Raw genomic sequence first — 12683 nt, forward strand, 5'->3', positions numbered from 1 at the left:
GGCATACCGCGTTCAGGCACAACTACTGGTCAAGGACAATCTACGAGTTGTCACGAAACTCAGCATAATTGCACTACTAGATTCTGATCCTGTCAGATTTTACTGCAGTGAGAAATCAACGTATGGCGGCTGAACTCTTACGTAAATTGAGGCAGCTATGCGGAACAAGCCGACCTAATAATCAGCCACTTCTCAAGCCTCGAGTATGATCTGACATCAACTGATTATTTAATCCCTGAGGCTTTCCATTGACAGTATCTTCAAGATTACTCAAAAATCTACCAGGGAAGTCTTCAAGAACATCAAATATTCACAATGTCATCCAAACCAGTATTCGTCTTCCTTCCCGGCGCTTGGCACATCCCCTCTGTTTACGATGCCGTGATATCCAAACTCAGCACCCACGGCTACTCCAGCCAAGCTCTACCCCTCCAAGCAGTCGTCGCTCAGCCCGCAGTCACCACCCTACAGCCCGACATTGACGCTCTCAACACCGCCGTGCGCTCCCAAGCCGATACAGGAAAAGATGTCATCGTCGTCAGCCATTCCTGGAGCGGGATCATCGTCGGTGGTGCGCTTGAAGGGCTGAGCAAGAAGTCACGGGAGCAGGAGGGGAAGAAGGGAGGTGTGGTGAGATTGGCTTATATCGCTGCTTTTGTGCCTATGGAGGGCGTGGGCTTGCTTCAGGCTTTTGGTGGGGAAGAGCCGCCGTTTTATATCGTCGAGGTATGTCTGCTTGTGTTGAATCACCTTGAAGTTTGTCAGTTATTAGGAGGCGCTCACGCCACAAGTAGAAGCCTTGGGTCACTCCTTTTGGTCCACCAGGTCCTATCCCTCTTTTCTACCATGATCTTCCGAGTGCAGAAGCCGAATCATGGGCTGCTAAACTCGCTCCGCATTCGTATGCGACGAAGTTCTTGGGGACGGACCGTTGCTCGTGGAAGGAGATTCCGAGTAGCTATCTGATCTGTGAAGATGACAAAGCAATTCCGCCGTCGGTGCAGGAGGCTATGGTTGATGCTTGTAAGAAGGAGGGGGCGACCATGGATATTACTAGGGTGATGAGTTCACATAGTCCGTTCTTAAGCAAGGTCGACGAGACGGTGACTTGGTTGAGAAGCGTTGCTGGTGAAAATATGTAACTAATATGACGTCGGAGTTGTTGAAAATGTTGAATCTGACAATCCAGAAACTACTGATTCAAGTCTCGTTTTCTTTCAGTCCACTGACCCTTCTCTCAAGAAAAGCGGTATGTGCTGTGAAAAGACCAAATAAATAAACTGATAGTTCCATTATCTTTCCAATGGACAATGATAGAAGTTTTGTCCAATGCTGTATTGCCTTGCTGTTTTGGATGACTCGTATAAAGAGCCCAGGATATTTGCCAATTCAACCCTGTGTTGTCAACCCTACCACGTTAAGCGAGGACCTTCAAGCCCCTGACCTCCAGCTCTGAGCTCACTACGATCACTGCGGTCTTCCAATAGCTCTTATCTTCGCGCCCCACCTCCACATTATCCAAGGAGCTGGAAATGCCAACCCGATATACAGAAACGCCAACATGCTGTTACCCCACCCATACCCCAACTTCCCATATAGACTTGGTGCAAAAATCGGAAATCCAAAAGCGAAAATGTTCGACAGGATTCTGCAAGCAGCATTAGAGCTCGCAGAGTGTAGCGCGAACTCATCGATAAGATATGCAAACATCGCACTGCTGGAAGACATCATGCCGCCGCTCATCAGGGCGGCTCCAAAGTCAACGAGAATCCAGTGCAGATGTTTCTCTACGCCCCATCCGTACAATAAAAGACCAAAAGGCATCAGCACGATTCCCGGTATCATCATGGGGACGCGGTATTCTGGGGCTGTTGCACCGTTGTTTTTCTTCTTGAGTTGGGCCCAAACGATGTCAATGAGGGGACCAGTGACCTGAGAGCCAATTGTCGAACCAATAGCTATGGCGATGTAGTGCAAACTGCTTTCAGTCTTCGATAATCCGTACTCCTCCTGCCACATCGTCGAGAATGTCGTCAGGGCGATGATATAGACGGCGAAGCTGTACGAAGTGAGAAGACCGAGGATGAGAATAGTAGGACTAGTGAAGAAGAGCTTGACAGGCCGCATCATGCTCACTCTCAGCTTCTGGCCGATTTTGGGATGACTGCGCTCGAATTTCGTACGGTAGTCTCGGCCTGTTGACCTTCGGAGTTGTTTTGACTTTCTGGCGAGGAGAACAGGTGCGTACGGTTCTCGCGCGAGAATGGTGAAAATCGTGGTGAGTACGGTGTCAAAAATTGAGACCACCCAGAATAACCATGGCCATCCTGCTGCCTGGGTCAGTCCCCCGCCAACTAGAGGTCCAATTGCAGCTCCGAGATAAGGTGCGAATGTAACGAGCGCGTACGACTTTCCTCGCTGGTCGGCTTTGAACATATCTGCCATTGTGGGTCCTGCTATCTAATAGAGAACTCATTAGAGTAAATCCGAGAATGTTCCAAAGGGATCTGTTAACTTGCCGATATCGAGACACTTCCACCAAAGCCAGATAAGAAGCGGCCAGCTACCATCATTCCACTCGAATTCCCAACAGGAGCAAGTGCATTCCAAATAATGTACCAGCAATGACAGAGAATCCACAACTTCTTTCTCCCATATAGTTCAGAGAGAGGTCCGATAATCATTGGGCCGAATACAAATGCCAGTAGATAAATCGACAACGTCAACTGCGTCTCTGAATCGCTGATCACCAGATCTTTGCTGATTTGGGACAATGCCGGGGCCATCATACTTGTTGATGATGTTGATACGAGTCCGCCAAGGGACATGAGTGCAGTCATGGTGTATTTGCGGGAGTTTGGCCAGTTGTATGGGTTGTTCGGATCGTCTTCCCCATCCCAGGTGACCTGAGGCTGATCAGTCATGTCTACCAAGTCCATGGATAACGCTACCGATTCTTCTTCTTCTTCTTCTTTTTCACCGTTTGCTGCTATACAGTTGCATTTCTCGACATCTTTTGAAATGTGTGTTTCCCGTAGATGATCTTGGTCTTTCAATGGGATTGAATTTGGCAACTCGCCGTCCTCGAGGAACTTATTTTCGTGAAATGTCGAAGCCATTGAGTCTAGGAGCTATATCATCTGTAGACAAACTATGGGCTTCATCTTTATCTGGTACGAAGAGAGAGAAACCCGAGAGATATTAAGGAGTTGAAAAACGACCTGCCTAATCAAGCTGACCCACAGAGATACTCCAGATGATTGCTCACATTCAATCAAACAATCAGATATCGAGATAAGATCCATAAATCCTTCGTATCCAGGACTTTCATGTGGAGTTGGCCAATAATAAGACCTGGACATCTTGAACTCCGATATCCGCAATTCATGGGTCGTCTCGCCGCCGCAAAGCGACATTGTTGAAGCTTCAGCTGCTCCTTTGGGAATTTTGACCGAGGGTCCAAATTGTCTCATCAGATGAATTCTTCGATATAATCAGTCCGCCCGCTCCCTCTCTCTCTCTGGCGTACACATGATACTGAGGCAGCCTGGACGAGATGCAGAGAAGAGGTAAACACCCAGCCGGGCCCTGACTTGAAACAACAGACTCGAGGCACTGTCTCCCATTCTATTGTACTTACCCGAAGAGAGATCGGCTTCGAATGAGCTAATGAGCAGTCGTTTCCGTCATGGCCAGGCTCGATATTTGTGGTTCTTGAACTCCGTATCCGCAGACACACAGGCACCAATCTTCGGTCCTGTGGTCGCAAGGAAAACATGTCGGCCTGAACGATGCTGCATCAAAACCGACGCTCAACGCAAGAAACATGAAAGCTTGGAGGTGTAGATCCTGCTCATGGTTCGCATCAAAGAACAAACGAACTCCCGTTCATCTTCGAATGAGTGTGAGCGACGGTAGGTCATGAATCGTGTTTTTCTCTTTAATGGAATGGCCATTCTTGGAAACTGCAAGCTACAGTATCAACGACGATAATCGTGCAGCTGGAGAGGCGACAGGGCGCACGCCACATTCTTAAGGCGAGTTGGGGACCTGATGTAGGATCGCAGCGTGGTCGAAGAGCCAGCCCCAGAAGTTCTGCTTGGTGGTGGTGGTGGTGGTGGTGGTGGTCTTAGAGGACGCCATGACCAGGATACAGTAACGCTGCGCACGAGCAAGCAAGCGCCAACGGTTCCAATTGTCACCACTCAGCCGGCGGAATAATAATATTGTATCTGGGTCCCACTCCCATCCTGCCTCCTGCGTTCGGAACAACCAAACCTAGGGATAGAGGTCGAGGTCGAGGTCGAGGTCGAGGTCGAGGTCGTCCACTGTACAGTACTGTAACTTTACTTCACCCGTTCACACTATTATAAGCGGATGGACCACGACCACTTAACGGCCCACCTACCTTACCTTAGGTGCGGTGCGGGAGCATCCCCGGCCGTCCAGGATGGCGCGCGCGGTTTAGCTGTTCTGATATAAGTAAGAATTTGCCTGAACTCCTGGAGGCGCTGGACCAGTTCACCAAGACACGACCATTCCCGAGCGAGGCGGTCGGTCATACCATACCCACGAGTAATTTGATGCGAGTCTATTCTATTCTTCGAGTACAGGACCTCGAGGACATGGACATACTCGAGATACGATACTGTCCTCGCTGTCGTCGTAGCAAGAAGACATCGAAACAATGATCGACGCGGGGTGTGGGTGTCCAATGGAGAGGATGCCGAGTGGAGCCGAAACCGAAACCGGCAGCGCAGAATCCCCAAACTTTCTTTTCTTTTGACCTCTTCTTGTCCATGGATAATGGATAATGGATAATGGATAATGGATAATGGATAATGGATAATGGATAATGGATAATGGATAATGGATAATGGATAATGGATAATGGATAATGGATAATGGATAATGGATATAGACCTCCGAGTAGGGGTTTCATGCCCCATTAATTGTTACGTTGTTTGCAGTTTGCAGTTCAGCTTGGAGCACTTGGAGCACTTGGAGCACTGTGAGGCGTTCGCTGTGGCAATACTCGCTCGGTCATTACGACGCGGCGTCAATCAGTCAATCAATCAATCAATCAATCAATTGTGTACTCTATCTCCAACTCGGGCGAGCCTTGCTTTTTCTCCTGTTCTCAAGTCGATAGCCTCGAAGTTTTGAGCAAATCAGGACGAACACAATAGGTACAGTATGAGACAGCTAAAGTGTGGATCGCCTGCGGGCGCTTGTCGATCTCTCCCCGAGATCTGGGAGCCCCCAGCGCGTCCTTGCTGGCCCAGAGAGCGAAGGCAGTGGTAAGTAAATATCTCAGGCCCTCTGGGTGCAACCAGACCGAGAAAAGGGTTTCCTGGATGCTTGCTAGATCAGCCACAGAGCATGCACAACACCATTTTCGTCATACAGTAAGCCTCTTAATTCCACGACCCTCCTTGCTTCGCGTCCGCCTGTCGATACTTTTGACATAAATGCATTCTTTTGGCATTCCACGGCCGACTATTGGCTCTTGACCCCACGCTCAGACTTTCACGCGACAGATATGCCCCTAACTCACCATGCTTTTCATCCCAGGATGATGTATCGCTTTTGAATATAAGCTATAAGTTCTTGCCTTCTCGCGCGGGATGGGTGCAGTCTGTGCACCGTCCTTGACTCGTGATTCTCATGAGTACTTGTATCTTACGGCAAGCCCATTTCTTGACTACACCATGATTTTGTCGAAAATCGTACGATCAGGATGATGGCTTTGCTGCGAATCCAACCCCGCGCAGTGGGGGCAGAACCTGTCAATCATGTCCCGGCAGAAATCCCCAGAGCGGGGATGGTAATCTCAACTATTCTCTCGATGTTGACGATAGCAGTACTCGCAATCTGCTTCAGTGAGTTTCTCTTTTCTCCATATCTTAGGCTTTTGTCTAATCATGCTCTTTAGCAAGGAGAACACAAGCAATCCGTAATTGGTCCAAGGTGCCATTGACAAGATGGCGTAAGTCTTTCCGGATGAAAACAAGGATGTCGACTGATGAAATGGTAGTCATCCTGATAATTTACGGCGACTCCATTCTTTTCATCTTCGCCACTGCAATACTGGAACATGGATTCGGTCTCAATCTGAATATGATGATATGCGGTTCAGCGATTTTGCTTTGTCTCATATGCTACATGTCGACTAAAGTAGGTGCTCTGCTTGTTTTGGCGATAGATAATACTGACTTACATTTAGGTTGTGAGTTTTGCAGACAAGTATTCACGGAAACCTCTATTAACAAAAGCGACAGGTTATCTACTACTTTTTGGTCGAGAAAGTATACATTATTCGCAGTGTATCGAAACCACGACTGAAATCGAAGCTTTATCTATTCAACTGCTTCGGCATGCTACGTATGGAATGATCGAACAGGTTGAGAACTGTGTTCTAACATATTTCTAGTTCCCTACATCGTTTGCGTTATCCTCAACTTCGTCTACCGAACAGCATATTTCACTCCAGACGGAACGTGTATTATTGGGATGGAAATGAAGGCAATGATGCCTCTCATCATATTCGACGCGGTCGTTAATTTCTACCTCACGATGCTTTTCGTCCTCCCACTACGCTCCCTTTACTCATATAAAAATACACCCAATAGTGCCCTCCGCACAATTGCGCTTCGATCATTCGTCGGCTCTCTCGCAACACTCACATCATCTGTCGTCAACCTGACCGTACTCATGGTTCTCAAGGGCGAAGAAGCATGGATCTGTCTAATGTGCTGCAACGCAGATATTCTGTTCTCAGTCTTGGTACTTCACTGGGTTACAAGCAAGGATTCCGGTGGGGGAACAAGTGTGGCGTCGAATACGAGCCGTGGTCTCACCTCTCGACGAAGGCAGCGACAAGAGAGCGAGTCCCTCGCTTCGCCGACAGCGGGCACTATCGACAAACTCCAACGCTTCGGTGTTTTTGGTGACCAGGTCATCGGAGGTGGGTCAGTCACGACGCATATATCGGCTGAGAAAAGCAATGATATCGCTGATGCCGGAGTGCAGAGGGGACAGGAGACTTTTGATCTTGAGAACGCCCCCGGAGGAAGGATGAAGAGGAACAAGAGTGTCAAGGAAGAGTATCCTATGGGGAGGATCCAGGTACAGGTCGGACATACCGTTGAGACAACGCGGAAGGGTGGTGTGATTATTGGCATGAATGAGGGCGATGTCGGGGATTTCCCATTAGCTCGCACTCATCTGAGCACTGATGAGCTGGTGAAAAAGTTTTGAGATTCCTTTTATCTTGTCATTACTATGGGGCCTCACGGTGCATGGAAACTAGCATGGGAGGCGGACTTGGGAACTCCTTGAGGACAACAGATATACCTGGAGACGGCGCTGGGGTTGTTTTTGCTGCGATTGAATACTTAAGCTTCGAGGCTTGATCATGTGTAAAACAGATATTACCAACCAACCTGGATCAACAGTACACATAATGTATAGGATCCTTTTCACAAGCAACCAAAATAAGAATTTTGATAATAATATGCTTTGTGCTCACGGTAAGTTCAGCTAACGACCATCCGGAATATTGTTCATCACATCAAATTTCCACGCGCTATTCGCGTGCTATCGCGCCTGGCAGACTGCCGGTGTTGGTTTCGGAACTCTCTCAACAATAAACTTACCGAAAAGCTATACATGCACACACAGACATCCACACCCTCACCGTTCCCGCCGGCCTCGCCCTGTGGTTTCATCTACTGCACATTTGACGTCAAAACGCTGGAGAATTACAGAGTATTATGATTTACCCGGGCTGATGTGTCTTCATATCCACTGCCTCTTCAACATGCTTTCGGCCCCAGAGTCTACGCTCTCCGGGATGTATCGTTTGGCTTTGAGATTCAAAGCTTGGTTCAGGAAGTGAGCCATGAGCCTCAATACAGTACCCGTTTGAAGCGGGAAGAGAAACTTTGTTTGGACTTCAGGAAAAGGTTTATACCAAAATTTTATGTGACGTCCGGTGTCTTGTGATTTGTTCATGTCATTAAGTTGGAGCACAGCATTCGCCGACCCCCTTAGATTCAATGTTGACTGAGAGAATGATGAGTCAGCACAGCCCTCGCTTGACTTCCTAGAGATGGAAAGATGAATATAAACATGGAACGGAGCATTGAAGGAGGAGATGAAGACTAGTACAGTGTCAAAGGTGCTTTTGTCGTTGGAAGCGACGACTGAGTTTGCCTGGTACCATGAAAGATATGGCTGCTTCGTATGGAAGCAATAGTGCTGTATACGAGGTTATCGATGGGGCTGGCCATCTGCCTACAGTTGAAAAGCCACAGAAATTCGCGGAGGTGGTTACAAAGCTTCTCAGTTAACTGTGGAAAACCTAACGGAGGGGCAATATCTGAAGCGAAATCACTCTTTGGAATAGATCTATAAGACTTTCGCTTTTCAATCCTCAGCAATTTATTTTCTAGATCTACAGGGTCTCATGTGGTACAAAAGACCCTTTTCCACTCGGCTAATTTATGTCAACGAAATTAACCCCAAACAGGATCTCGGCGCTCCAACCTCCACCACCCCACATTCATTCTAGATCGATCAAACTATATGCGTATATATTAATTACCTACTTGATCATTCTTCAGCATGTTCAGGAACGTGGCTAGGACCGTGGCAACGCTGTTCCGAACTCGCCTTCCTGATCATCACCTGCAAACCTAAATTAATTGATGGGATGAAATACCCCGCTGGCTTCCATAGAAGCCTTCCGTCGGCGCGGGGTTGAGTATAAGTATCTCTACATGAACTTCTTCTACTTAACTGCTCTGTTCTATGCTGTTCTATTCCGTCAGTTAATTTTGTTCTCTGTATCTACATTTTTCGTACTATCTTCTCTGTTCAGTCCGACATAGGCATCATGTTTTCCTCGACACTGTCTACATTTATCTCCTTCGCTGCTCTTACATCTGCTATCCCTACATCTCTACTGCTCACGGAAAGGTTGGCAAGTGGTGCATCATCATACAAGTATCTTTTCACATTGTGAGTGCTTCCTCCAAGTTAAACTATTCTCAACAACGATCCTCATGGGTTAACACAAAATGTAGCGGAGACAGCTACTCCCAGACCGGCTTTGATATCAAGGGGACTAAGCCCTCCGCATCGAATCCGATTGGCAACCCGAATTTCCCAGGATACACCACAAGTGGTGGAAACAACTGGTACGTGTTTCTCCCCCATCTCGCTTCCGAGGCAGCACCACTTATCCACAGCACCGCCCTCCAAAGTACTGTAAACAAACTGCTGAACATTATATATAGGCTCACTTACCTCTCCAAAACACCCAACCCATCCCTTTTAACATACAACTTCGCCTCCGGCGGCGCCACCACCTCCGCCGCCCTCGTAAAACCGTACACATCCACAGTCCTCTCCCTGATCGACCAAGTCTCCCTCTTCACATCCAACCTCGCGACCACCCCTCACCCAAACTACGCCCCATGGACAAGCAGCGACACCCTCTTCGGGATCTGGATCGGCGTCAACGACGTCGGCAACGCCTGGTCAAGCTCAAACTGGGCTTCGCTAAGCCAGAACATCATCGACGTGTACATGCAGCAGGTTGACAAGCTGTACGCGGGAGGCGCGAGACAGATTGCGCTGTTGACGGTGCCGCCGATTGAGTTGACGCCGTTGGTTGCGAAGCAGGGGAGTGCGACGCAGGTTGCGGAGGGGAAGGCCGTGGTGAGGTATAATGACTCGTTGAAGGCGGCGGTGGAGAAGTGGAGGGCGGGGAAAGGGGATGGTGTTAAGATATGGGTGGTGGATACGGCGCCGGCGTTTAATGCGGCGGTTAAAAGTCCGAGCAGTTATGGTGCGAGGGATGCTTTGTGTTATAATTCAGATGGGGTGAGTTGTTTGTGGTACAATGATTATCATCCTGGTCAGGCGATTCAGAAGTTGGTTGGGCAGGCGGTGCAGGCTGCTGTCGGGTTGTGAGAGGTGTATGATTGGGAGGAAGGAAACGAAATGCGGGAGGGGAATATGTGCTGTATATGTGGTGGATTTGCTGGTTGTATACATGAATTCTTGCAGTGTAGATATGTGTGTGTCCTTCACGTCCGAAATCTTACAGGTCTTATTCGTTCACTGCCCAATTCTCTCAGCTTAAGATTACAAGTCGTACAGCCACTCAATTCATGCCCTTACTCACGCACCCAGAGCCTTCAAGCTCCAAGAATCCTTCTCATGACCCATCCGCCCTCCCCAACAACGGGGTATTCTCCCCAGCCTCCTCACCACCACCCCCACTGGCCCCACCATTCTCCTCATCATGATGATATTCTCTCCCAGGTTTAATCTTAATATTAGTATACTTCGTCGTACTCGGCTTGTTCGCCTTGTTCGACGGTCCCAAATGTTTGATACCCTGCGCAGCTCTCTGACTGAAGCCTGTAGAAGCACGGCGAGGTTTGGGAAAAGTTTGGGTGCTGTTGTCAACATCCGCGCCGGCGATTATAGGGGTGGGTTTCCGCTCAGAACCGGCTTGGATGGCAGCTATTTCAGAGGCTTCGATTATTACGGGGGCATTGAGGGTGCGGCGGACGGAGCGTTGGTTGTCGACGTAGACGTCGGATTCGTCGACGATTTCTCTGGAGGGGGTAATTAGCAAATTTATCATGAGAGTCCAAAGAATTCGGGATGAGAAGAGAATGCAGGTACTTACTCGCCGATCAACTCTTCAATAACATCTTCAAGCGTGACGACACCCAGAGCACCCGCCTGCTCACCAGGAGAATCCGATACAACAACCATATGAGACTTGCCTTCCTGGAAGAAATTTATGATGTCCAAGCACGAGGTCTCCGGGGCCGTCTCGGGCAGAGTAGCCAAGGCAAGATCACACACGCGCTGAGCATCTTCCGGATCATAGGTAATGAGCATCCTCACCAGTAGCATGCCGATGAAGTTCCTCTCGTTGTTAGGGGTATGGATTGGAATTCTTGAATATCCAGCTTGGAGGATTTTGTCGACCATTTTCTCGTCGAGGACAGTGTCGCTAGACATGATGAAGACGTCTTCGATGGGTGTCATGATTGTGCGGACTGATTTGGCTTTGAGGTCGAGGACGGCGGTGATGATGGTTACTTCGTCCTCGTTGAGACGCTCGCCGGGTGATTTGCCGAGGGACATGTGGAGGGAGACGAGGGTCTTGAGCCCGGCTTTCTTGTAGATTGTGCCGTGGTCTTCTCCAAGGAGGTAGTCTAGGAGTTTGGCTGTTGGCCAGGCGAGGGGTGACATGATGTACATGAGGCAGAGGACGACGGGGGAGAGATAGGAGCCGATCTGGAGACCATAACGGACGCAGATGGATTGAGGAATGACTTCTCCGAAGATGACTATTTGATGTTAGGACTTTCTTCAATGGGCACTGTGAGGGCATCGCATCGTCCCATTTTCGGGAGGAAGCTCCAAGGAGCCAGTCAATAAACACTCGCTTGAGCGAGCAATCGTGACCACAACTTCCACTAGAATCAAAACATACCAATCAACGCCGTAGAGCCCACAACAGCCGGCCAACCTCCTCCCAAAGACCTATCCAGAATAATCGGCAAAGTCTCATTCGTGATAACATTACTCAGCAAAAGCGTGACCAGAACCCAATGCTTGCCCCTCTTGAGTAATCTCAGCACACTCCCAGCATGCTTCTTCTCATTCTCCTCTCCGGAATCATGAATAACCTCAAGATAGACCTCATCTTGGCCCATCAATCTGTACCCTCACAAATTAAATGTCAGTCCCGTCTCAATTGGATCTTAAAATTTACAAATTGCAATTTGAACCTGGCAACAAAAACAAGGAAGCAAAGCGGGGAGACCTACGCAATCGTCAAGCCAGCGAAAACTCCTCCGAGAAGTACAAGCACGAGCGCGATTCCCAAGTACAGCCACAATTGCGGATCATCCGGACTGGCGCCTTCGTCTTCTTCGAATCTCGAGATGGGCGTTGAGAAAGGTAGGGCGAGGGCTCGAAGGAGAGGTAGGTTCATGAGGATGCTGGCTAGCGCAGCGGGAGCTGGGCCCCGAAGCATGCCAGGGCGACTCATCAGCAGCACGAATGGGTAACGCTTCAATTGAAATCCAATCAATTGACGACGACACAACACAACACGAGTCAATGAATTGAAAGGTCTAGAAAGGGCGATTGATTGATTCTTATTCTAAATTTGAAAAGGGAGAATCTTGAATTGGATGAAAGAGATGATGTTGAAAGAAGATTAAGGCGCATGTCAGCCTGTAGATTTAGTGGAGACGGCGTGCCGGTTATCCTGTTTCGCTGTGTGGCCAAGCACTGGGCACAGCGCCGTTGCGGCGTTGGAAAAGGTTTGGCACGGTGACGTGAAGTACTGTAACTTGACGAGTTTGTATATCAAATTCATTAGCACCTCCGTATCATTCATGTAGTCTTCCTATTTTGTTTTTGGCCTCCCCTCCTGTCAAACGGCGCTGTCGTGGTTTGGACCCAAGTCTGTCGATTCCCAGTTCCAGCACCAAATATCACGTTGCCAAGCAAATGTTCCCTTACTGCTTTTGGGTGGTGCAAAGAAATATCGAAAGCTTGGATTGTTATCCAGCTACTGAATATGCTCCTTTTCGGATAGCGAGTATTGCTGCTCTATTTTTATGTCCACCGCCAAACAA

The 12683-nt window shown here is 48.7% G+C and overlaps 5 protein-coding genes across 5 annotated transcripts; 3 read left to right on the plus strand and 2 right to left on the minus strand.

Moving 5' to 3' along the window:
* Positions 1–315: 315 nt before the first annotated feature.
* ONS95_013835 (uncharacterized protein) lies at positions 316–1142 on the plus strand (the record flags this gene model as incomplete). Its single annotated transcript, XM_058507484.1, has 2 exons — positions 316–726; positions 795–1142. The coding sequence occupies 2 exons, from the start codon at positions 316–318 to the stop codon at positions 1140–1142; spliced, it is 759 nt and encodes a 252-aa protein (XP_058356653.1).
* Positions 1143–1467: 325 nt separating this feature from the next.
* ONS95_013836 (uncharacterized protein) lies at positions 1468–3119 on the minus strand (the record flags this gene model as incomplete). Its single annotated transcript, XM_058507485.1, has 3 exons — positions 1468–2460; positions 2520–2906; positions 2952–3119. 3 exons carry the CDS (start codon positions 3117–3119, stop codon positions 1468–1470), a joined length of 1548 nt encoding a protein of 515 aa, XP_058356654.1.
* Positions 3120–5740: 2621 nt separating this feature from the next.
* On the plus strand, positions 5741–7260 carry ONS95_013837 (uncharacterized protein; the record flags this gene model as incomplete). Its single annotated transcript, XM_058507486.1, has 5 exons — positions 5741–5882; positions 5936–5989; positions 6038–6177; positions 6282–6384; positions 6434–7260. The coding sequence occupies 5 exons, from the start codon at positions 5741–5743 to the stop codon at positions 7258–7260; spliced, it is 1266 nt and encodes a 421-aa protein (XP_058356655.1).
* Positions 7261–8899: 1639 nt separating this feature from the next.
* ONS95_013838 (uncharacterized protein) lies at positions 8900–10043 on the plus strand (the record flags this gene model as incomplete). Its single annotated transcript, XM_058507487.1, has 3 exons — positions 8900–9024; positions 9090–9203; positions 9303–10043. The coding sequence occupies 3 exons, from the start codon at positions 8900–8902 to the stop codon at positions 9979–9981; spliced, it is 918 nt and encodes a 305-aa protein (XP_058356656.1). The 3' UTR covers positions 9982–10043.
* Positions 10029–12432, minus strand: MAM3 (cell agglutination protein Mam3). The gene is made up of 4 exons (XM_058507488.1): positions 11865–12432; positions 11528–11754; positions 10709–11381; positions 10029–10634 (listed from the first exon to the last, which is right to left on the minus strand). The coding sequence occupies exons 1-4, from the start codon at positions 12086–12088 to the stop codon at positions 10229–10231; spliced, it is 1530 nt and encodes a 509-aa protein (XP_058356657.1). The 5' UTR covers positions 12089–12432; the 3' UTR covers positions 10029–10228.
* Positions 12433–12683: the final 251 nt, after the last annotated feature.

This window comes from Cadophora gregata (assembly GCF_030347475.1).
Source record: "Cadophora gregata isolate MNR1 chromosome Unknown scaffold_8, whole genome shotgun sequence".
In the NCBI taxonomy this organism is placed as follows: Eukaryota; Fungi; Ascomycota; class Leotiomycetes; order Helotiales; family Ploettnerulaceae; genus Cadophora; species Cadophora gregata.

Coding starts and splice junctions, on each gene's coding strand:
- MAM3 (XM_058507488.1), bottom strand. CDS start 12,088: ATGAGTCGCCCTGGCATGCTTCGGGGCCCAGCTCCCGCTGCGCTAGCC. Junction 11,382..11,527: donor GGGCTCTACGGCGTTGATTG/GTATGTTTTGAT, acceptor AACATCAAATAG/TCATCTTCGGAGAAGTCATT. Junction 10,635..10,708: donor ATTGAAGAGTTGATCGGCGA/GTAAGTACCTGC, acceptor TACCCCCTCCAG/AGAAATCGTCGACGAATCCG.